A 25,568-nucleotide genomic window follows, 5' to 3' on the forward strand; every position below is an offset into this window, starting at 1 on the left:
AATTCCGGAAATAACTTCCTCAACGGCTATAGAAGTTGCAACCGCTAATGGAAGTTATATACTTAGGAGAAATTGGTGGCGATGAACACAGGTTGATTAACCACTCCAGAATTTGCCAAGTGTTATGTGGTTGTCCGTGTGCTTTGCCCATGAATGACTCTTTGTATATAGACTGATGTTGTGTAGTCGTCCATGTACTTTGCACATGGACGACTCTTTCATCTAGACGGTCTGAGGTTTATTTAGCTAATCAATACCCATGGACGATCCCTATGGACAAACAAGAGATGGTCAATTTTGCTATCTCATTAGCTGCCCCCTTTGTTCAGGGGTCGTCCAAGGATAGATTTAATTTTCATTAACCAGAGGGTTAAATTTTTTTTTGACCACGTGTCGTGATTTCGTTGGTTGACCCATCACGTCCATTGCATTTTTCAAAGGGACTGCCATGTGTCTTCTTCTGAATGGCTAGCGTCACTTCGTTGACCTGCTTCTGGGCCCTATAAATAGGTGCATTCTTTTTCCTACCCTTCACCTTTCTCATAATCTCCCTTCTGCCATCTCGTCCAAGAGTCTCGTCTAGCTCTTCATCCTAGTTCTCAGGTATTTCTTCTTCCTTTCTTAGGTTTTTCGTCTTAATCTTTGTTTCAATCATGTCTTCGTCTAGTAGTATAGAGAGAGAAATAGATGAGTACTAGGACGCTTCTTCTGGGAGTTATGAGAGTGGTGAGGGTAGCACGAGCTACAGTAGTAGTTCCTCGGACGAGCAATACTCGTTTGGGGTTCCTGGCATTCCCTTTGAGGAATTCTAGGAAATGCAACGCAAGATGGCATCTAAGGCTGGGACTAACTTGTCCAGAAAGCCAAATAGCGTTTCTCAAGACGAGGATGAGGAAAAGGAGAATGTCATATATAGTTGTGCCCCCAAGATAGCGTCCACCCTAGACGCCCCAAAATTAAAAACTCTTGTAGATAGATACCAAATCCTTTTTGAATTCAACCCTCGTCTACCCAAGGAATGAGAGTGGTGTTGCTCTCCTTCTTCTAGTTTAGGAGTATATGCTTCTTACCTTTTAAATGGCCTTAGGTTTTCTCTTAATTCTTTTTGTAGAGGTCTTCTCCATAGGTTGGGTATTAGACCTAACAAGCTCAACCCCAATGGATGGAGGATAGTAGTTACCATGCAAGTGCTATGGCGTGAGGCATTGGAAGGGGACTGTCCTATCACAGTGGACGAGTTCCTCTACTGTTATAAGCCCTTAGAGATAAAGAAGACTACTGGTTTTTACCAGTCCTCGTCTAGAGGCTCCTACTATAGTTTAATAAAGGGCCGCAGCTCGTCTGACAGGCTCTGAAAAAAATAATTTTTTATTATTTCTAGAAATTGGGCTGGGAACCCAGCTGATGTGAGTAATGCCCCCTTCCTACCTTTTACTGGCCCTCTAGATCATCTTCGTCCCTAGGGTATGTCTCCTTCCATTTTATTTTATTTTTCTTTACATATTTTCCAACTTTCAGTCGTCTAACCCCTATTTCTTTTTATTGATGCAGCCGTTGTTCGTCCACGCTTGGACAAATTTCACTTGGATCGAATTGACCAAGTGCGTGCCTTCCTTGGGAGAACCTTTCACTATCTAGTCACTCTCAGTCGTTTAGCTACGTGGGGGTTTGGCCCAGAACCTACTGCTAAAAACCTTAGTCACGAGGAGACTACTCGCCGAAGTAAGTATTGTCCATTCTTCTCTTTCTTCTCCCCTTTTTTTTTTAATGTAATTTTCCTCATCACAGGAATAACTACAATAAGGGAGAATAAAGAAAAAACCATAACTAGTGGGGACGAGGATGCAACTGCACCACCAACCGTCCAAAAAACTTCCGTCTAGACAGGGAAGAGAAAGTCTAAGTCTATATCCAGTGCTGTGGATCTAGACAACCTTCCAAGTCGTCGAGGTCCTAAGAAGCAAAAGCCTGGTAAGACTTCTCTTCCTAAGGCCCCTAAGTTCACAACTCCGACGGTGAATCTGGACGACCTTCCAGTAGATGTGGAGCATGTTCAAACAGTTCATCGGATTTTATTAAAAAATAACTATAAATCTCAAACTATTGTATTAGTAAGGCAAGGTTTGAAACATATTTGGTTTATAACAATTCGACTTTTCTAGAGTCGATTTCGCCCTTTGAAAATTCACTGGGAAATCGACTGTGAGACACTCGAGTTTGGAAATCGAGTGTCTCACACTCAATTTCCCAGTGGATTTTCAAAGAGCGAAATCTACTCCAGAAAAGTCGAATTGTTATAAACCAAATATGTTTCAAATCTTATCTTACTAATACAATAGTTTGAGGGATTTGGTTATTTTTTAATAAAATCCTAGTTCATCCTGTCCAGACTGATCCTACTCCCCCTCCAGCTAAGACTCCTCGCAAGCCTCATTCGTCAGAGCCATCTGACCGTCCTTCTAACTTGGTGCTAGATGAGGACTACGCATGGAGGACATTCAAAGGAATTATCATTGATAATGAAGTTAATGAATGTTACAATATGTCAGTGAAGGAATTTGAACGTTCTGGAATCCATGACCTCTTTAAGGTATGTGTTTCATTCATCCTTGTGTGTTTTCAAGAATTTTTTCAAAATGAAATATCTAACTTTCTTTCGTCCACACATAGGCTATGTCAAAGTTTTATACAGCGACGTGCCAAGTCAAGGAGCTCTGTGAGGAGGCCAAGATGGCTAAAGAGAAGGCTAAGGAGCTGAACAATGAAATTCTTTTAAAGAAGGGGGAGGTGATTAGGTTGACTGATAATTTCAATTATCTGCAAGCAAGTGAGACGAAGCTGAAAGACAAGGTGGAGGAGCTTAAAACAGATGCCATCAAGAAAGACACTCGCATTGCTTACTTGGAGGGACAAGTTTCTGAGTTTACCTCATCCTTGGAGAAAGCACGTGAAGAAGCTGTTGCAACTTTCAAGAAATCAGGGGAGTATAAGACTCATCTAGACAGCCACTATGCAGCTGGCTACGAGGACTTCCATGCTGATGCCAAGGACGCTTTTCCTAACTTAGACTTTGATTCCTTCAAGATTCCCCTTGCCACAGAAAGTTCCTTACTTGCGACAAGTTCTAAGGACGTCAATGTGGTGGACGATGCTAATAACGAGGTGACCCAAGACGATCCAAAGAACGACAATGCTCCAAGTGATTTGTCCAAGTGATTTCATCTTCGTTTTAGAAAGTTTATATGTTAATTTTGTTTGGATGTGCCCAGTGTTTTGGGCTTTATTTCTTTCTTTTAAAAAAAAAAAATTCATTCAAGTACAATTATCTCGTCCAAATTTGTGGACAAGCTTTATATACAATCAGTTACATTGTTTTCACAATTTAAAAGGGTTTTTGGATGTTGGTCGTTTACCCTACGAATTCTTCGAACGAATGAATGAATGTTTTCTATTTTCTCACTTTTATCATGTTTGAACATGTGTAAGGATTTATGTACATACTTTATTAGTATCGTCCATGCCATTAGGAAAACATTTTATCTCGTCTTGAGCTTATGGACGAAGTTCTTCTTTCATCACAAAGCTAGAGTAAAAATGAACCCTTGACACTCGTCATATGTACAATTCGTCCATGAACATCGTCTTTTGGCCAGCTCTATCATTTATTCAAACTTAGGATGATCATTTATTCGTCTTTAACGAAAGTAGTTTCTAACATATGATCGTCCATGTGCTAGATGGTTAGGTTGGTTTGATTTGTCTATGGGCTTGTGGCGTTTTTTTTTTTCAAGCACATTATTCGTCCATGGTTTAGACGATCATACCTCAGGTTTAATCTCACCTTGAGCTTAGACGGATGTACCTCAGGTTTTATCTCGTCTTAAGCTTTAGATGGACATACCTTAAGGTTTATTTTTCCTGCTTTATCCTTATTTGAAGGAAAGCTTATAAATGATACATCCTTATGTCCAAGGATTTTATTCGTCTTTGGCTGTTTGTCTTCTGTAGATTATTTTGAATGCCTTCACAGAAATGAAGGATTCCCATACAATCATACATATACCTGAAAATACATCACACACACACACACACACACACACACACACACATATTTGGAAATCCACACCATGTAATCATTCGTCCACAGGCATGGCACATGCTTAAGAGCTAGTGCCTTTAGGGAATTAAAAATACTTATACAACATAGATTTGTCCACAAATAACAAAATACTAACACATCTAAAACACATAGTAAGTAGTAATAAGCAAACACAAGAAAATAACATTTCAAGCAATAAATTACTTTAAGTGTCCATGGCACTCGTCTTGTAGCAATGTTCGTCCGTGGTCACCATTTATTAATAGTACCTTCTTAGGTGTTCAATATTCCAAGGGTGTTCTAGCTTCCTTCCATCCTAGGCTTCCAAGTAGTAGGATCTTTGCCTCTTACAGTTGATAACCCTGTAAGGTCCTTCCCAATTTGGTCCAAATTTCCTGTGGATCGGGTTTTTTGTAGCTAAAGAAACCCTTTTTAGGATGAGATCCCCAATGTTGAAGCGCTTAGGTTTCACCATGGCATCATGCTATTTTGCCATAAGATTTTTGTATCTTGCTATTCTCTACTTTGCGTCCATCCTTACCTCGTCTATAAGATCGAGGTTAAGACGAATTTGGTCCTTGTTTTCTTCATCTTGATACTTCATCACCCTATGGTTGGCCATGTGCACTTCTGCAAGTATGACTGTTTCACTCCTATAAGCTAGTTTGAAAGGAGTTTCCCTAGTGGGGGTCCTTATCATTGTACTGTAAGCCCACAAAACACCTAGTAATTCATTTAACCATACTCCCTTTGCCCCTTCAAGCCGAGTCTTGATGATTTTCAACAAGGATCGATTTGCCACTTCTGCTTGTCCATTGACCTGTGGGTGGAAGGGTGAAGAATAATGATTCTTAATTCCCAGTTGTTCACAAAATTCTCTGAAGGGTGTGTTGTCGAATTGTCGTCCATTGTCAGATACTAGTACCTTTGGTACTCCAAATCTGCACACAATACTCTTCTAGACAAAGTTTTTAACATTCTGCTGTGTAATTTTTGCTAAGGGTTCAGCTTCCACCTATTTAGTGAAATAATCTATTCCTACCACTAAAAACTTCATCTATCTAGTTCCAGTTAGAAATGAGCCTAATCTATCCAAATCCCATTGTGTAAAAGGCCAAGGGGGCCATCATTGGAGTGAGATATTCTGATGGCTGTTTAGGAATATTACTGAAATGTTGACATTGATCACATACCTTAACATATGCTTTAGCATCAGCTTGGATGGTTGGCTAATAGTATCCTGCACGAATAACCTTGTGGACGAGTGATTTGGTTTCTGAGTGGTTACCACATGCTCCTTCATAAACTTCCCTCAACACGTAATTCGCCTCGTTTGGAGCTAAACACCTTAGGTATGGCTGGGAAAACCTCTTTTGTATAGTACCTCGTCCACAAGGATGTACCTCGCTGATTTAACCCTGAGTTTTCTGGCTTCTTCCTTTTTCTCTAGAAGCCTTCTGTCCTTCAAGTATGATACTATCGAGGTCATCTAATTTTCTTCACCTTCTACTTGTAACATTTCCGGGAAGTTTATGCTTGGCATGTATTGAATTTCATCAAACTCATCCCTTACTTCGTTTGTGGAGGCTTCCTTTGCTAGAGTATCTGCTTCCATGTTCTCTTCCCTTAGGATTTGAACGAAATCAACTTCTTTGAATTTCTTCATAAAGCGTACCACCTTCTTTAAATATATCTTCATTCTATCTTTCTTGGCTTCACATGTCCCATTTACTTGGCCTATGACCAACTGAGAGTCTCCTAAGACAAGTATTGAATCTGCTTCCATCGATTTAGCCAACTCCAACCCTTTAAGAAGGACTTCATACTCCACTTCATTATTAGTTGTTTGGTACTGCAAGCGAACTTTGTGCTTCAGTTCATCTCCTTCTAGTGACTGCAAAACAACTCCTATACCCCCTGCATGCAGTGTGGATGATCCATCTACATGGATGACCCATTTTTTATTGTCTTCTTTTTCATCCAAGTCCTCATAACTTGGAGTGAATTCTGCAATGAAATCTGCTAGGGCTTGAGCCTTTATTACATTTCTCGGTTGGTATCAAATGCCGGATTCACTGAGCTCAACTGCCCATTGGATTAGTCGTCCTGCAGCTTCTAGTTTGTTCATTGCCTTCTTTAGTGGATGGTCCATCATGACATTGATGACATGAACTTGGAAGTAGTGTCTTAACTTCCTAGAAGCTGTTATTAGTGTAAAAGCTAGCTTCTCTATCAGTAGGTACCTTCCTTCTACTCCTCTTAGTGCTCGGCTAGTGTAATACACAGGCTTTTGCACCTTCTCTTCCTCTTTGATTAATGCTGAACTCATGGCATGTGGGGACACTGCTAAGTATAGATATAGTTCTTCTCCTTGCACGGATGGACTTAACAATGGAGCCGTGGTAAGATAGTTCTTTAGATCATGGAAGGCCTTTTAACACTCGTCCGTCTATTCGAATGCCTTCCTGAGAACATTGAATAAGGGTAAACACTTATCTGTGACTTTTGAAACAAACCTGTTTAGAGCTGCTACTCTTCCAGTGAGGGATTGGACTTCCTTAATGTTCTTTGGTGGTTCCATGTTCAATATTGCTTGAATTTTGTCTGAATTTGCTTCAATTCCTCTCTGTGAAACCATGAAACCTAGGAACTTTCATGATGATACTCCGAAGGTGCATTTACTTGGGTTCAATTTCATCTTATATCGCCTAAGTGTTTCAAAAGTTTCCTGGAGATCGTCCAAGTGGATTCCCTCCTCTAAACTCTTCACAAGTATGTCGTCAACATACACCTCCACATTCCATCCTATCTGTGGACGGAACATGTGATTCACCAACCTTTGATAAGTTGCCTATGCGTTCTTTAGACCGAAGGGCATCACCTTGTAACAAAACAAACCTTGACTGGTAATAAAAGAGGTTTTTTCTTGGTCAGTCTCGTCCATCTTTATCTGATTATATCTTGAGAAGGCGTCTATGAAGCTCAACAATTGATGACCAGTTGTAGAATCAACCAGTTGATCAATACGCGATAAAGGATAACTATCTTTAGGGCAAGCCTTGTTCAAGTCAGTGAAATCTACATACATCCTCCACTTACCATTTGCTTTCTTCACCATCACTACATTTGCTAACCAATCCGGGTAATAGACTTCTCGGATAAACTATGCTGTGATCAGTTTCTGAACCTCTTCCTTGATGACCTTATCTCGTTCAGGAGCAAATACCTTCTTCTTTTGACGAACAGGCTTAAAAGAGGGGAAGATGTTCAATCGATGAGTAATTACACTTAGATCAATACCTAGCATCCATGCAAAAACATCGATACTCTTCCTTAGAAACTGGACGAGGTCTTTTTTAGCCTTTTCTTTCATACTTGTTCCAATTCTAGTGAACTTCTCAGGATCGCTTTCTTGTAATAAAACATATTCCAGTACTTCAGTAGGTTCTGCAACAACTCTTCTCTCTTCTATACTCATAGTCTGCACCTGCTCATCCAAATCCAACATGGCTAGATAACATTCTCTGGCTGCCAACTGTTCTCCTTGTGCTTGTCCAATCCCATACTCCATAGGGAATTTGACTGATAGATGGTAGGTAGATGTTACCACCTTCCAATTGTTTAAAGTTGGTCTTTCAATGATAGCATTGTATGAGGATGAACAATCCACCACAAGAAAATTCACTTTTTTAGTTATCTGCTGTGGATATGACCCCACCATTATAGGCAAGGTAATGGTGCCTACGGGCTGCACTTTCATTCCTCCAAATCCTATCAGTGGTGAACATGTTAGACGAAGTTAATCTCGTCTAAGCCTCATCTGCTGGAAGGCAGGATAATACAATATATCCGCTGAGCTTCTATTATCCACCAACAGCCTCCTGGTTGTGTAATCTGCAATGAGTAGGGTAATGACAATCGCATCGTCATGTGGATGATGAATTCTCTCAGCTTCTTCGTCCGTGAAAGAAATGGTTGGCTCGTCTGTCTCCTTCGTGCTTAGGGATCGTCTAGAGAGTTGGATGTTTTACGCCACTTTGAGTACGTCTTCTTTGATTTGAAAGATTGTCCTTCAGAAGTCCCTCCTATGATAACCCTTATCTCTCCAAGTGAAGGTCATGATGATTCTTCTATCTTCCCTTTCAACTTCTCGTCTTTATGATCCCTTCTAATGAAGTGCCTCAATTTTCCTTGTCTAATGAGGTTCTCGATCTGCTGCTTCAAGTCAAAACACTCATCCGTGTCATGCCCATGGTCTCTATGGAAGCCACAATATTTATTTTTATTGCCCTTGTTAGGATCTCCTTTCATATTCTCTGGCCATTTCAAGGAAGGATCGTCCATGATTTGCATGAGCACCTGATCGAGTGGGGCATTTAAGGGTGTATAATTCTGATTCCTTACTGAAGAACCTGCCTTCCTGTTGTCTCGGTCTTTCTTATTTTCCGTTTGTCCCTTTTTTGGACGAGATCCTTGTTTAGAGTGACGTGTGGGGTTTGCTGCTGAATGGACGAGTTCAGCCATGGACTGAGGTTCTTTCTCATAAAACTTGTGAATGAATAAGTTCGAGTTAACTCCATTGTGAAAGGCTGCCAACAATAGCTTGTTGTCCACCTCATCCACTGTCAGTGCTTCCCTGTTAAAACGAGTGATGAAGGACCGCAGACTTTCATTCTCTCCTTGTTCTATAGTTAAAAGGCTGGACGAGAATCGCTTGTGCCTTTGTCCTTCGATGAAGTTGTTGACAAACAACTTACTCAACTCTTCAAAAGAATTGATTGTGCTTGGAGGTATCTTCCTAAACCACACTCGCGTTGGTCTTTTAAGGGTGGTAGGGAAAGCCTTACACATAATCTCGTCTGGGACTCTTTGAAGATGCATGGTTGTCTTGAAAGTAGCAATATGATCAAAAGGGTAACGTGTTCCATCATATGAATCCAAGGAATGCATTTTAAACTTTGGAGGTAAAGGATGACCATTAATAGAAGCCGTGAAAGGGGAATCTGTTTGGTGAACCAAATCCTCTATGGGATTTGCCCTTCTCATGTTCTCCTTCATCTTGTCCATAACTTTCCTCATTTGATCCATCTCCCTCTCCAAGTGTAGCACCCTTCGCGAAGTGGTGCCCCTTGATTGAGTCTCGAGCTTAGCATTTCTCCCTCTATCTTCTTGACTCTAGGATTGTCCTTCATCATATCCTTCACGATGCTGCCTCTCTATCTCTCTAGTCAACTTTTGATTCTGACGAGTTAACTCTGCCATGGTGGCTGCCATGGACTATATATGTTAGATGGAAGGCGGTTGTGTGACAGGAGCTGATTGGCGATCTCGGTTGGGATGACTAGAAGCATCCTTACTCCCTTTGTGGCCTGGGCTAGTGGCCCTTGATCTAGTCCGAACCATACAACCTTTTGTCAGAGAAAGATAAACCATCAAACTTGAAGTTTTCTCCTCCCTACAGATGGCGCCAATTGATGCTGAACAGAATCAATAGGCTGGACACTTTGGCTTTGATGGGCTGAAAGTTGTAGCGAAGGCCTGCAAAAAATGAACACACTATCAAAGGAGACCGGGGTGGACCGGCCTAAGACCCTTCGATGACTAAATTAGTTTTTCACAAGAATGGAGTTCTGACTGTATTGGAGTAAAATATCAGAATGTTCTTACTTTTGCTTGATTCAAACCGGTTCTTATATAGAGAACCTTGGAGCAGTTATTTGGTTTAGTAACTTCCCTAAGATTCGTGGAAATCAGGAATTCTGGAAATAACTTCCTCAACGGCTATAGAAGTTGCAACCACTAATGGAAGTTATATACTTAGGAGAAATTGGTGACGATGAATATGGATTGATTAACCACTCTAGAATTTGCCAAGTGTTATGTGGTCGTCCGTGTGCTTTGCACATGGATGACTCTTTGTATATAGACTGATGTTGTGTGGTCATCCATGCGCTTTGCACATGGACGACTCTTTTGTCTAGACGGTTTGAGGTTTATTTAGCTAATTAATACCCATGGACGATCCCTATGAATGAACTAGAGATGGTCAATTTTGCTATCTCATCAATTTTGAAAGTGCTCAACCAGACAAACTTAAACGTGAAAACATATTTCAAAACTCTTACTAAATACTTGTAGTTTGTCAAGCGCCCTGTATGCTAAAAATATTTTCATTAAGATTCTTATTTTCAAAAACTTCTATAATTAAAGCTCTACATATAAAAATATATAGACAAAGTCAAAGCTTCCACGTCAAAATTTTTAAATGAGGTGGGTTTTTAGTGGGGTTTTTTTGAAGGCAACTTTGTTAAGAACAAAAATTGTAAAAGTAACCTGTTTATTTTTAGAGAAATAATTTTAACCTGTGACTCATTATATATATATATATATATATATTTATTTTTTTTTTTCAATAGACTAAAACAAATTAGGTTTTTTTAGTGTAGGTGAGAATTGAATTCTAAATTTTTTTTTTTGACAACAATAAATTTTATCATTTGAGTTAGTTGGAACCCATAGTAACATATTGTTAAGTGATGGACAATTGCTAATATCACTTTTATTTTGTAAAAAAAATGGCATTATTAGATTTATTTATTTATTTATTGCTTATATATATATAGACACACACATATCTTTTAGGGATAAATTCCAGATAATTTTTCTTTTTAAAATTTCATGTTTTATTCATTTTGCTCCACTTGTTATAGGATCCTAAAGAATGAGCTAAGTACTTTGCTAGTTTTGTTTAAGAGCATTAGTACTGGGGTGTAAAACCTCTTAAATGGCTATTTTAACAATACACACAGCTCAAACTGAGCTTTACCCAGATGTGTATTGCTAAATTTTTTTGGCAATCGTGAACCATAAATTTTTATTTATAATAATTACGGTAGCAAGTTTGTATTTATTTTTTATTTAATTTATTCTCACTTTTCTCTTTATCCTATTTTATTATGTTGTATATAAAAATAAAAAATAAGATAGTTAATCTAAATGAGAAATACTATATTTATAATATTTTTACAACAAATTTTCAGTAATAAATTATTATTATTGAGACAAAAAATAATTTTAATAATAAGTTAAAATTTATAAAAATATTATAATCATCCCAGTAATAATAATATTGTAAATATATAGTTGACAGAAATATATGAATGCTCTGGTCTAGTGGAATCAGAAATAGATAGCCTACTCCTATAGGCTAAATAGCCTTCGTTAAACGGGCCCCACGTTGTCGTGATAGCATCTTTGTGGTCGAAACGTCAAACAAACTGAGCGACGTGTTGCCTCCTTGTCCGAATTCACATCTTCCGCGACTTTCGCTCCTGCTTAAAAATCATTCCATTACGACTCGCCGGTTCCCACTCTGTTCATACCTCATACCCAAAGTACTTTCATTGAGACACGTTAACGTCGCTAATAACGCCGTCAACATACCAACCAACTAATAACATCCCATTACCACTTGTTTTTTTTTTTCCTTTCTTTCCAAACCAATAAAAAAAAAAGAAAAAAAAGAAAAATTTCGGTAATTAAGCGTGAGTACCACGCTTAAAAGAGTCACGCGCTTTCACCGTTGCAGCTTCCACGCTACTCTATTAAATTAAAATTAAAATAAAAAACAAAATTTCCTTCAAATTCTCATTTTTCACCTCTCTCTCTCTCTCTCTCTGCTTATTGTTGTTGTGGTGCGTGTTACTACATTTTCCTACGAATCAGGTTTTTCCTTTACATGCTTGTCAATTCCTCTCTCAAAAAAAAAAACCGGAGAATTCAATCTCTTCGTTTTCTTCTTTCTCCGATCTCTGAAGAGGAAAAAAGAAGAAGCTTTCTTTCTTCAATTTCATTTCCATTTCCTTTGATTCAATTCCTTAGCGTCCAAGTCTACTCAAAGGCTTTGATCTTTTTGACCAAGAAATTGAGGGTATTTTACTACTTTTGCCCTTCTATTTTTCAACAAATTGAAGAAAAGGGGAAAAGATATTATTAGGGTTTTCGTTTCTTACAATTTTACAAATCCCCGCAAACTTCTCGGTGGGGGATTTGATTTGATCGATGGCTTCGACTGCCTCGTCCTACTGGTGCTACAGGTGCAACCACTTCATCCGGGTCCGGGTTCGGGTCGAAGACGCCGTCCTCTGCCCCGATTGCGGCGGCGGATTCGTCGAAGAAACCCCGACCCGATCCCCGCACCACCGGTTCCCCGCCGCAATGTACATCGACAACCCGCCCAATCCGCAGCACAACGCAATCCCAATCCCAATCCCTAGGCTCCGCCGCAGCCGGAGGAACGGTGGGGATCGCTCGCCGTTCAACCCGGTCATCGTCCTCCGTGGGAACGAGCCCGAGAGAGGGAATTTCGAGCTCTACTACGACGACGGAGCCGGGTCGGGGCTTCGGCCTTTGCCGGCTAGTATGTCGGATTTCTTGATGGGATCAGGGTTTGATCGGCTTCTCGAGCAATTGGCGCAACTGGAAATCAATGGGGTTGGAAGGTTAGAGCATCCACCGGCTTCAAAAGCCGCGATCGAATCGATGCCGTTTGTGAAGATCGTTGGGAGCCATGTCTCCATGGAGTCTCATTGCGCAATTTGCAAAGAACCGTTTGAGCTGGATTCGGAGGCGAGAGAGATGCCTTGTAAGCACATTTACCATTCGGATTGTATTCTGCCATGGCTTTCGATTAGGAATTCGTGCCCAGTGTGTCGGCACGAGTTGCCCACGGATGTGCGTGGTGGGAGTGGTAGGAGTTCGCCGGAGTTGGACCCTGTAACGGGTCCGGCTCGGGATGAAGAGACCATGGGATTGACGATTTGGAGATTGCCCGGGGGCGGGTTTGCGGTTGGGAGGTTTACTGGGGGGATAAGAGCAGCAGAGCGTGAGCTGCCTGTTGTTTACACTGAGGTGGATGGTGGGTTCAATGATGGAGGGTTTAATGGTGGTGGTGGTGGTAATGTTCCAAGGAGGATTTCGTGGGAGACAAGTATGAGAAGCTCAAGGGAGAGTGGCGGGTTGCGCCGGGTGTTTCGTAGTTTCTTCTCATTCTTTGGGAGGCTTAGAATTACTTCATCAACCTCAGGGTCAAGGTCTGAGCCGCGAAGGAGTCACTCTAATTTAGTGTTTAGTCGGTCGTGGAGGAGGCGGCAGCGTGGTCAGCCAGCGGCTTTGGATGATGACAGATGGTAAATTTTGATTTTGTAATGAGAGAGGCGTTGAATTGCTTATATTCTTTATCTAGGGTCTTCTCTAATTGTTTCAGTAAGACTACAATGTTTTCACATATGTATATTGTTTGATTTTACTTGCTGTACATAACAACACATGAGAAAGAGTTGAGCAATTTTTCAGTTTTGAATTCTGTCAAAGAGAGAAATGAAGTGGCAGATCACTTAGATTTTCACACTAGTGGAAGGAGAAGAAGATAGTTATGCAATTAGAGTGGGCCTTCAAAAGTTATGGAGGTAAATCCCCTTGTAGCTGCGCTTGTACTAATGTTGTACCTTATTGAGCTCCGCTGATGGTTTTTATTACAATAGGAAATGCACACTTTCTTCTCTTAATGTATTTGTAGAAGCTGTTTGGTATGTAATATCTGCCGTTCCTTGTAGACAATTTTGAACTTTTTTTATTGTATGTAACATGGTTTCTTTCCCTCTGTGGTCTTGTGTCCTTTTGGGCGCTTTTGACTCCACAAGCTACTCTTCAATAACAGTGGCTTACTTGCTAAAATTTTCCAATTCAATTTTCTTGATTTATGTTGGCGGTTTCTTAACATAGAATGTCTGCCATAATACATTTATGGATCAGAGGATTGTAGTTGCAAGTGGGACCAATGGTCATTAGGTTGCCAACAATACAAGATGGCTAGTTAACCAGGAGACGTTGATCATATTGATTTCAAAAGCTTCCTGGAATCAACTATTAGATAGGCTGCAGTTGTAGCTTATCACTTGCATGGACTGCTATGGAGTGTTTTTATGAAACGGTTCTTAATTATCCTGATACTTGTTGGGTATTGTTAATTTGTTTTTCTTACCTGTTCTTGTGATGATGTTCATAGGATAGTTGATTTTGTAGCATCACTGGTAACCCTGACCAGTTTCATTTTGAAAGTTCTTCATAACTGAAAATAAGCAGCAGAACCACTAGCTTGAGGGGCTGCTGCAATACTTTGGCATCATTGCTACAGGTCAGTTTTCCTGCAGTGTATTGTTGTGGAGAACTTGTGGTGATGTAACCCTTAAATGCACTTATTTTTAAACTCAAAAATTATTATAATGTATAAAAAAACATGGTGTAATGTATAGCATGCAGGTCATTCCAAAATCTTGAAACAAATGAGAAAGGATACCGTTTGCTTCTCATTTTTTTAATGGAATGCATTCTGGTTATTGTATTTAAGCATCTTTGCTTATTTTGAATTGGTATTACCTTTGGCAGAGAATTTTAGATTGAATGATGGTATCAGCATTGTTGAAGTATTTTTTTTAATATGATAAGGGATATTTAGAATCATGTTGTAGTAGGTAAGGCTGAATTTTTAGCCTTTTACTTGTATAATCATGTCATATACATTCATATCAAGATGGTTTTCAACCACCTAGGTACCATTAGGATGTCATTTATCTGTTTTCTTGACCTTTTTGGCACATGGAAGGCTTTGCCAATGAGCTTCTAGCTCAACTGGCACCTTCTTTCCTTGTAAGTTTTAGGTGGAGGGTGAGGAATTGGCTTCAAGACCAATCGGGTGCACCTCCTCTCCTTGTAAGTTTTAGGTGGAGGGTGAGGAATTGGCTTCAAGACCAATCAGGTGCGTGTATAAAAAAAATATTGGATGATTTCAGGTTCAAAGGTATGTATATAAATGATCAATTGCATACACCTGGTGGGTATTGACTCATGACCACAACCTCCACGCCATTCTTCATGGAGGAAGTACCATTGGAACTAGAGCTCATATATTAACAGTCAACTATACAGAAAAAATCTGTTTGAAGTGGGATTCAACTATACAGAAAAAAGAAAAAAAAAGCTGCTTTTTTTTTTACCATCTTAGCTGTGCATTGTAGCTCAACAGCCAAATTTTTTTACTTTCCCTCCACCATTGTAGCATGCTTTCTAGTATTGGTAGTGTTGAAAATGGCAATATGGCTTTTAACACCACCAATGCTAATGCCCTTAGTATGTAAGTGTTAGTACGGTAAGCAATAGACCCCCTAAAAATATAACACCTTCATTATAATTTTTTTTATTTATTTATAATTATTGGTGCTAAAACAGGTTAAATTGGAGGAAAAAAAATTAAAAAGTTAAGGGGGGGTCTTATTGTTACAATATCAAAGTTTATGTATTAAATTAACGAGACATAAAGTTAAGTGTATCTATTTATTACAATGCCAAAGTCTATGACAAAGGGTGTGCACTGTTCGTTCAAATCGTTTTTTTTTTTTTTTTGGTAACCAAACCGATTAGTATCGGTTTCCCCATAACTGAACCAATGCACATCGCCAAAGGTCGGATTTCTGACCTACAACAATGCAATTTATGTGAACGGTTTAATTGTTAAAAAAAAAAAAAAAAAAAAACTCTAAAAATTTGGGCCTCTCAAGCCCAATATCTTTTAAAACTTCAAGCAAATAAAAACTTCTATTTACTTCTATTTATTTAGCAAGCTGTCCAATTACATGGCCAAGCTTAAACTCTAAGGGTACGTTTGATATGTTGTAATAACTTCTATAATATAATAATTATTCATGTGTAATAGCAATTCGATCATTTGGTTGTATCTTTATTACATGGATTAGTCTTTTCTTTTCTTTTCTTTTCTTTTTTTTGAGAGAAAGTTTCAACCTATGGCGTTCGCTTTTGATGATAGCTCTTTATTATCAGATCAAAACACCAATCAGTTTTTGGTGTAGACGAGGATTAAACCCTAGATCTCTTATACAACTATCAGAGATTTTACCAATTGAGTTAACTGGAATCCACACGTGGATTAGTTATTACATTGGAATAACTATTCTTTAAATTGAAGAATAACTATTCCTTTTTAAAATGGATGTAATAGCTATTCCTTAGTGCATATAATAGTTTTTAAAATTAATATATTTTCAAAAATATAAATTTTTTTTATACATTATCTTTTACAAACTTTCCATATGTAACAACCAAACTTATGGATAGTAATAGTTATTCCATTACAACATCTTTTATTTCTAGTAATAAAAATTACTATTCCTAATGTAATCTATATTCAATGTACCAAACATACTCTAATTATTTAGGGCTCATTTGGGATCCGCTTATTTTGCTGAAACTAATTTTTTTTTTGCTAAAAGTACAGTAGATAAAGGTAAAAGTTAGCTGAAATAATACAATGAGACTTGTGAATAAAACTAAAAAGTGTAGTGAGACTCGTGAATAGTAGCAAAAATAAGTTAAATAGTAAAATAAGTTGGCAAAAATAATCTTTGCCAAACTGACACTTAGCTAGCAACCTATTAGATGTCCAATTGTCCATCTATCAAGTATTCATGAAAGAAAAAGTCCAATGATCCATACAACAACCATACATCATACATTAAAAAATCATGTTCATACATGGTGAATGAAATAAGTTCCACATATTTCATAAACTTGTTCATGCCTAAACAGATAAAACTTGTTCAAGTATTAATACATAAAAAAAATAAATAAATAAATCCGTTCATACAAAATAAATTTCATCATTTCATTCATCATGCAAAAAAAGTTTTGGAATTGCCTCAACAAGAATTAAACTCCAAAATATCATCATGTAGCATATAATATCATTAAGTAACCATTCCATTTGTTGTTGTTCATAAATGGCAAAATAAAAATATACAAATTAAATTAACATTTGAAATATAAATAATTAGCTCAATGAAATCAAAATAAATGGGTACAGAATCTAAACTCTAAACTCCATACGTAAAAAAATATATATTTACGCTCACAATAGGCTAACTGGCTAAGCTAACTCTCTCTTTAGGTTTCTCCAAAAAAAAAGAAAGAAAGAAATTTATGCCTACAATATCCTACTTTCCTTACACTCACTTTCATTTTTCTTCTTCTTCTTTTTATTTTTTTATTTTTTTAATTTTTTTTTTGTCATGATAGACAAATGGTGATCACTATGCCTCCGTTACTAATGAAAAATGAAAATATTTCATTATTTAGTTTATTTTTACTATTATTCATGGGCACCATTGCACTTTTTGGTATTATTCATGGGTCTACTGTACTATTTTAACTAACTTTTTACCTTTATCTACAGTACTTTCAGCAATAAATTTTCAATTTCAGCAAAATAAACAATACCCAAATAAACCCTAAATATCATCAAAATTTGGAAGTGAAAACCCATAACAAAAATCAGCTTTATTTATTTATTTATGAAAAATTTCCACTTCGAATACTAGTGATTTTTTTAACATATATACTAATAAATTTAGTTTTTTTTAGTGGGCTAGAAAATACTGTCATTTATTTTGGGCCCAATTAAAACGAGCACGATCCAAGTCTGATCCAAGTCCAACTACAAAATTCTTTTGAATTTCAAAAAATGTTACCGTTGAGTTGAGAGAGAGAGGTATTGGCAATGGAGGCTGTCTCCGTTTGCTTCAGAGGTATTCTTCTCATCAAAAACAGAAAATCTCAACCGGTTTCCCTCTACCCATTCGCAGCACAGGTTTCTCTCTCTCTCTCTGTCTCTAAAATTTGTTTCTATGCTTTGATCAAACTCAATTACTGTTCTCTATCAATTCATTCTCTTTTGGAATTGGGAAAAACCAAAACAAGAAAAAGGACTGGGCATCACTGCTTTTTTTTTCTTTCCCTTTTATCAATTCAATCACAACAAATCCATTGTGGGTTGTTAAGACCAGACTCCAGATTATGAATAATATTCTGCTCTATTTTGATTTTCTTCTCAGAACATCGTTCTCATCCCCTTACTGGCCTCTGCATCACCACGCTACCATTGGTCCACCCCCCAACAGCCAGACCCGCCCCCCTCCGGTTAGTTCAATGATGATAGGAGCTAGAGACCCTCAAGGTTTGGCACCCATACAATAATTAAGGTAATCTCCAAATTTTCTCAATCTAAATGCTTCATTCATGTTTATACACAGTTTCAAGTTTGTGACTTGAAAAATAAAAATAATTATTTGATGGGTATGTTAGACTAAAATTTTGTATTTGTTATGATGTGGCAGCCTTACGAATCTCTGGCTGTGATCTCATCCAAGAAAGTGGCATCTTGCTTAAACTGTATCCTGTTTTATTTATTTATTTATATGTTGGGTTTATGAGATTGTTTACTTTTCTTAATTTTGTTGGCTCAGTATGAACCTGCCTGGCTGTGGCAACCAGACAGGTTCTATAACATCGTTTCTATGCAAGAAATCGTTTGCTCGCTTCAATGTCAAGGTTAAGTTTTGTCTCTTATCATTCTCTCTTTACATTGAGAATAAATGTAAGAAAGAAAAGTGTTCTTTGAAATGTGTCCATGATGTTCTAATTGTTAGAATTATGGTTAAATTCACCATTTTCTAATAGTTGAAGTTTTTGGGACAATTAATGATTTATCAGGGTATCAACGCAGGTGGTCATGAGTTCGAACCTTACCTTCACTCCAACTCTCATTAAAAATGTTAAAGGTGGTCATGAGTTCAAACCCTACCTTCACTCCAACTCTCATTAAAAATGTTAAAAATCCCATGTGTTGGGCCTCACTTCTTAAGGGAGAGTTTGAGATTATACATGAGGGGAGTGTTAGAATTATGGTTAGTTGATTAAATACACCATTTTCTATTAGTTAAGCTTTGGGATAATTGATAATTTACCACTAGTTTTGTATCTGTAATTCACCTCTACCAAGTCCAACCGTTGCATTGAGCTTCGTTGAATTAAGGTCCTTATTTTCCAGAATGTATTTTTATTCTTACATTTTCTTAGCAACCAATAAGTAATAGTTGTGTTACGAACTTGGAACAGCATAAAACTTCTATGCCCATGTAACTCATCCATTAATTTTCTGGGATATGATAATTTTTTGCAGAAAGTTGCTGCAAGCTGCTTGTGGCTTGCATCAAAGCTGGAGGAAAGCCCAAGGAAAGCAAGACAAGTCCTTAATGTTTTCCACAGAATAGAATGTAGGATGGAGAACATACCGATAGAGCATTTGGAGATTGGTTCACAGGTTAAGCACCCACCTTCTTTTCCCTGCAATTACCTGTTTATCATTTTCTTCTTAGGCACAGGAATTTAATCTTTCTTCTTCTTTTTTTTTTTCTTTTTTGGCAACCACCGAGTATAATGGCTTTGTCTGAATAGGTGGTTAATTTTAGCACTTCAGGTGTCTTTGCACTTATATAGTCCTCCTATTTTTCTCTAAAAATGCAATAAATTCTCATGGTTTCCTTGCTTATCCTATTACTTTTCTAACAGAAATATCATGACCTCAAGACTGACTTGAGCAGGACAGAAAGACTTATATTGAAAGAGATGGGATTTGTTTGTCATGTTGAACCTTGCCATTCTCAAAACACCTCCAGAACTGAGGCTGGAAGCTTGGAATCTAGCAAATGATAGGTACTTTTTGCAAATTAACTACTCATGGACAAAAGTTATGCACTTTATTTTCTTATTATTTGGCTATACATTTAACAAGGGAACTTTGCATCTAAAATTTGTATTCTTCAGTTAAGTCTTACTTATAAAAAAAGGTGTCATTTAGTTTACATATCTATATAGATGGTATTCATAACTATCAAAAAAAAGAAAAAAGAAGACAGTATTCATAGATGTCTTTAGTATCATATAGAATCTACATTGTATAATATTAGATTTTTGTAGGAAGTGTTCATAATTCGACTAGTATGTTTGAGTCAGTGTACACTAAATACTCTTTGGGCAATGTATAGTGCTTTTATTTTTGGTTGGCTACATAAATCCCTCTTCTCCAATCAGCCCTATTTAGGGCCATATTCTGTTATATTTTTTATGATTATGCTTTTCTTTCTTTTTAGACCAATATTATATTTAGGCCTCTCTTGAATGCCTTTAGCTCCTTGAATCTATAAACTGCCTTTTTTTTTTTTTTTTTTTTTTTTTTTTTTTTACTCCAAAGCACCCTCTTTTTTTTTTTTTTTGTGGTGTGCTTCTGTTTGTTATGCCTTGTCTCATTTCAATAAAATTATTCATACTTATATATATATATATATAAAGAAGTTGTTTGTAATGCCTTTAATTATGTGAAACTATGGTAACTGTGTTTGAGTCAATTATTTTATCTGGTTTCATGCTCAATTTTCTCGTCAACCTTTTTTTTTCCCTTTAAACAGTCAACTGACATTTGAAGATACATTTTATAGCTGTGTTTAGTACTAGATATTGTTTTTTCCAGTTGCAACAATATCTATCTCTTTTCAATTATGAAATTTGGAAAATAAAACCTTTTTCTCAGACATTAGAAAGAGAAGCATTTACCTACCTAAAGAGCTGATAAGTTTGATTATTATGTGAATGTCAGAAGAAAGTTTTAAGTTTTGTCTAGTAAGAAAAAAGAATAAACTATTGACTGTTAGAATGATTAAGCTACAAATGTAAGGACAGTAGTGAAACATTTTTTAACTCAATTAAATTATGCTTTGCTGTGACATGGCATTCAGAGGTGTGCAGGAATGTCTAAGCTAAAACTTTCTTTAAGTTCTATACCCCTATTTTAACAGGAAAGTTTCTTTAGAATTGATCAAGTGGAGATTCTGTGGAAGACTGCTAGAAATGTTAATTCAATAGCAGCCCCTGGTGGTTGATGCTTAATCACTTTTTAGCTGGCAAGTTGTTTCTCTAAGATAATAACTCACTATTAAGTTCTATACCCATACCCCACTTTTCTGTTAACTGTCAGACAACATGATTTGCTCTCCCTTCTCTCTCTCTCTCTCTCTCTCTCTCTCTCTCTCTCTTCCATAAAGATAAGTTTAACTTTATCTTCAATCCTTGTAATTTGCAACCTGCCATACAAGATGAAGGGCTGTATAAGCCTGAAATGGTAAGATGGGAAACAGAGTTTATATATGTTGATTTGTTGATAATGTGATATCAATAGACAAATTGATTTTGGGAAAGGGGAGCAATTAGAAGAATATCATCAACAAATTAACATTTATAAACTCAGTTTTTATATATGTTCACTTTTTATTGTTCAGTAAGATTTCCACCTATGACCTGTCCTGTCCCACCATTTTTACGACCTAAACCAGGCCTTGAAATGGTTAGTAACGTTGTGGTTTATTGTTTTAAGTAGTCTTAAAATCTAAGGCATGAGTTGATGACACTGTGCTTGAAAGCTGGTCAGAATATGTGTTGTCTTTCATAAATTGATATTGTAATGTAATAATATGATATGGCTGGTAATACAAAAGTTTCCCAATATATCACATTTTTTTTATGTTTCATTGAGGTGTTTTGGACATTCATTTCTTTTTCATCTTCATTCAGACACAGGGAATGAGGCGGGATGTAATTCCTTACAAAGATATGCTGTCTGCATTGACAAGGATAGCACATGAGGAAGTCATTCGAGGATTGTACAGGTAAGTTCTTCCTTAGTTTGATGTGTATTATGTGAATTTGCAAATAACCAGTATCTGGGATCCAATCTTAAATACATTTATGAGTAATTGTGGTAATTAATGCAGCTAGCTACTCTTTTACTTCAATTGATTATAAACTACTTACATTATAAAATAAAAATAAAAATTTGTTAGAATGATTGAGACCCATTCTGCTCAAAGCGATTACTAAAACGTGCTTTCCACATTGTTTAATTCAACAAAGAAAGTCTTCATGCTGTGTTCTTTTTGTCATGATATTTTTTTGGTTTGAAACAGTGGCATTGTTCCTTCATTGGCCCCAATATGTCATGTTGCCATTCAATTTCCTACATATGAAAAGATCCAAGTCTTATATGGCAAGAAGGGGAGGTACATAAAGTTTGATGAGGGTCCCTAGCCAACCTCAAAAAATATGGGGCTAAGGCTTGGATGGTGTTGTCGATGCCATATATGGTGGTGTTGGTTGTTAATGGTTGCAATGACCGATGATGGTGGAGGTGATATAGTTCATGCTTATGTGGTCACTTCCTAGCATAATTTTTCATAGTGGTGGCAGTCTCAACAGATTCGTGGAGTAGGTGGTGGAGATGTTATTGTGGTTGTTGATGAAACTGGCAGTGTCAAGCGTCAACAAAAAATACTTGTCTTGAGTGAAAGGAAATTTTTCCTCTTTTGGTTGTGAGAAAGTCCTATACCATCCATGCTATAATATCCTTCCAAAGAAATTAATGCTTTGAAATGCTATTTAAAGATTTAAAAGGCTAGCTTAGTTAATATTAAACCTAGTAATCACAAATTACAATAGCAAGTAAGAAACTCAATTTTTTTTTTTTTTTTTTTTGAATTTTGAAATTATGTAGACATAATAAGCAAGTTCATCCAAATCCTTTAGAAACAAAATTAGAGCGGCAGAGATGAGCCTTTTTCAATAAAGAAAATTCCAGTATTATTGATTAAAGCCATTTATTACTGATAATAGTCTTTTTTTGATAAATATTACTGATAATAGTCTCAGACTGATTCAGAGAAGAAGATAAAAAACTGACCCTGTTGCAAATAAGTATTGACTATTGGTCTTGAATCCTTTTTTTTATCATTTTTCGCATGTCATATTATGTTCTGCCATTGACATTTTCAGGAAAAGGAGGCTGGATGAGATAAGATTTCAGCAATACAGCCGAACCTTTATCCTGTAAGGTAAGTGACATTTTTTAATATTATAACATAATGTGATGCACTTCAGTGAATGAATATGATGACATGTAGGGTTATGGATATCTTGTGGATTTTTTTAATAATGTATGTCAATATATGTGACATTTGTATTTAGGCAATTTCTTTGTTTGTGGACCTTAGTGGTGGAAAAAACAAAAAGCAAATGTTATGGTGGGAAAGTGGTTAAAGTGATACCCTAATAAGTTGCTAGCTAATTAACTGTAACTATGCATGTTTATCTTCAAATAAAAACAAGGCCATGCAGGGCATTAGGCCTGCTAGTAGTCTTGTGGACGTCTTCAACTGTCAATAATATGCTTGTTGGATTGACAACTGCACCAAATAAACTGTCAGTCTTCCTTGCTTGAGATTCAACAAGGAAGGGAATCTTCTCGCTGTTACAACGGCAGACAATGGATTCAACATAAGATTTTATAGAGATTTTCATGATTGGAAATTGGGGTTGGTGAATTCTTTTTCTAGATCTTTTATACCTAAATATCCCTAGGACAGAGTGGTGCAAGGTGGTTGCCTTGATGTTCACTCTTATTATGACGCTATCTGAGGTACAAAGGCTAATTCTTTCCCTTGGACGAGAATTGGGTGTGTTAAGGCCGCAAAGAGGGCTCATTCTTCATTTGGACACTCGCTTGACGGAAGATTCTAACTTGTGATAATTTTGTCAAGCAAGGTTTCTCTTCAGTTGGTTGGTGTTGCATGTGCCAATGTAATGGGGAGATGGTGGAGTATTTGATCCATTGTGAGGTTGTATATGCTTTATGGAGTGTAGTATTTAGAGCTTTTGTGATTCAATAGGTGTTACCAATGAGGTTTGTTGATCTCTTGTTTGGATGGAGGAATTGTTTTAGGCTTCAGATAGTTGGAATTTTTTCCCGTTATGTTTGATGTGGCTATTGTGAAGAGAACAGAATAGTCGTATTTTTTGATACATAAACATCAAAGGCTCAGTTTAAATCATTGTTGAATCAAAATCTTTTGGATTGGTCTTATGTCTTACAAGTAGAAATTTCCTTTTAAATTTCACAGAATCAGTTTAACTCTTACGCATAATTTATTTGTAATTCTTTTAGGTTAGGTTGTGTTCATCATCATGAATATGAAGTAAAATTTTCTATTAACAAAATATCATTACTTTTTTTTTTTTTTTTAAGTTTGGTTTTCAAAGATGAAGCTAATAAGTAGAGCCCAGTTTTTCTGGTATGACGTCTAACAACATTGTTCTCCTATGGAGAAGTATATAAAAGTTTGATTGGATAATGAAATTTCTATTGAAATTTTTCCAACGGTTTGGTGCTGACTCCAACTAACCCTAAGTGTTGACTCCTAGATGTTCTCCCTTGCCTGGTACTGACTTTAAGCAAGCCTAGTTGTTATCTCCTAGGTTATCTATCCTTTATTTTCTATTTTATTGTTGCATCATTTTGGTTTTGTCCTGCGTTATGGTGTCTTCTTAACTGCCCCTTTCAGCAAGCCAACCAGTCAATCACCATTCTTGGCATATTCCTAATAATATAGAACAAGCAGAACACGAATTTCTAAAGATCTTTGCTATAATAAATGAATAAGAAGATGATATGTTGCCTCCCTTTTAGCTTTACACTTCCAACACCAATCAGCCACTATAATCCTCATTTTTCTAAACTTTTCCATTACTAAAATAGTAAAATCTTCCCATTAAGAAGAGTGTATCATTACTTTGGCACTAGGCAAGAAAGTATTTAGATTTTCGGGGAGAATATAAAGTATTGCCATGTAGTTTTATTGAATTTGGAAGGGAGTTCTACTGTTGTCTACATCCGTGTACCAGTGTAGCAGCTTTTTGCATTTTATTATAGAATTTTTATTACTTAAGAATTCTGAATGGAATTCTGAGTGCTTATCTGGCATTGGGTTGGGTAAGAATATAAATGTTTCATAATTGTTTTTGTAGTTCTGAATGGAATTTTGGTGGGCTTTATTTTGTGAAAAATGGAATATAAGCTTTGTCTGTGTTATCTAGTTAAAGAAGAGCCCTTTTCTGGGACTGTAGTGAAAGTTACATTCATGTGGCACTAGAACAGAAGACCTGTGCATGCTGGAATGTAGCTTTTAGCATGTTTGGCTGAAGTTTGCATAGACATAATTTTTTAAACCAATCATGCATGATTTTCTATGGCTTACAAAGACCCATAAAACCTTGAGGTTGAGTTTTCCCCCAAATCCAGTTAGTCTGATTGGTGCTATATTTTTTCCAATGGACTCACAATAGTTTAGTGTTATTATTGTCTACGAAATATATTTATTTTACATTGGTTTCATGTTTTTGTTTAATCTACTATAATTTGAGTTGTTTTGGCTTTTTTAATTCGTATTTTTTATTGTGTGTTCATGCTTGTACATGCTATGTACGTAGACCATTTTCTCCTTTATTAATCTACTCTGCTCTGCTTTCAACTACTTTGTGTTCAATGCTCCGAATTAGGTCAAAAGCTGCCAGAGCAAAGCGGTGACTTCAGAAGAAGGCAACAATAAGGGAGAAGAAGAAAGCTGAGGCATTGGCTTCTGGCGCTGATTGGCAAAGTGATGACTCAGATGATGACCCTCCG

General features: G+C 36.9%; 3 protein-coding genes across 3 annotated transcripts; 1 reads left to right on the top strand and 2 right to left on the bottom strand.

The window, feature by feature from the left end:
* Nucleotides 1–5,588: 5,588 nt before the first annotated feature.
* On the bottom strand, nt 5,589–7,217 carry LOC112030851 (uncharacterized). The gene is made up of 2 exons (XM_065779231.1): nt 6,998–7,217; nt 5,589–6,106 (listed from the first exon to the last, which is right to left on the bottom strand). Exons 1-2 carry the CDS (start codon nt 7,215–7,217, stop codon nt 5,589–5,591), a joined length of 738 nt encoding a protein of 245 aa, XP_065635303.1.
* A 998-nt stretch (nt 7,218–8,215) lies between these two features.
* On the bottom strand, nt 8,216–9,187 carry LOC112030850 (uncharacterized). Its single transcript, XM_024063510.2, has one exon. The coding sequence runs from the start codon at nt 9,185–9,187 to the stop codon at nt 8,216–8,218; it is 972 nt and encodes a 323-aa protein (XP_023919278.2).
* Nucleotides 9,188–11,753: 2,566 nt separating this feature from the next.
* Nucleotides 11,754–13,758, top strand: LOC112030896 (probable E3 ubiquitin-protein ligase RHC2A). The gene has a single exon (XM_024063571.2). The coding sequence runs from the start codon at nt 12,161–12,163 to the stop codon at nt 13,289–13,291; it is 1,131 nt and encodes a 376-aa protein (XP_023919339.1). The 5' UTR covers nt 11,754–12,160; the 3' UTR covers nt 13,292–13,758.
* Nucleotides 13,759–25,568: the final 11,810 nt, after the last annotated feature.

Source organism: Quercus suber, unplaced genomic scaffold (assembly GCF_002906115.3).
Source record: "Quercus suber isolate HL8 unplaced genomic scaffold, Cork oak 2.0 scaffold_11, whole genome shotgun sequence".
Classification (NCBI taxonomy): domain Eukaryota; kingdom Viridiplantae; phylum Streptophyta; class Magnoliopsida; order Fagales; family Fagaceae; genus Quercus; species Quercus suber.

What these genes read in the sequence shown, in the direction of transcription:
- LOC112030896 (XM_024063571.2), top strand. Translation starts at nt 12,161, where the DNA reads ATGGCTTCGACTGCCTCGTCCTACTGGTGCTACAGGTGCAACCACTTC.
- LOC112030851 (XM_065779231.1), bottom strand. Translation starts at nt 7,217, where the DNA reads ATGGTGAAGAAAGCAAATGGTAAGTGGAGGATGTATGTAGATTTCACT. An exon ending in CTCTTTTATTACCAGTCAAG is followed by an intron (nt 6,107 to 6,997) that starts GTTTGTTTTGTT and finishes ATTTCATTGCAG; the next exon opens with AATTCACTCCAAGTTATGAG.
- LOC112030850 (XM_024063510.2), bottom strand. Translation starts at nt 9,187, where the DNA reads ATGGATCAAATGAGGAAAGTTATGGACAAGATGAAGGAGAACATGAGA.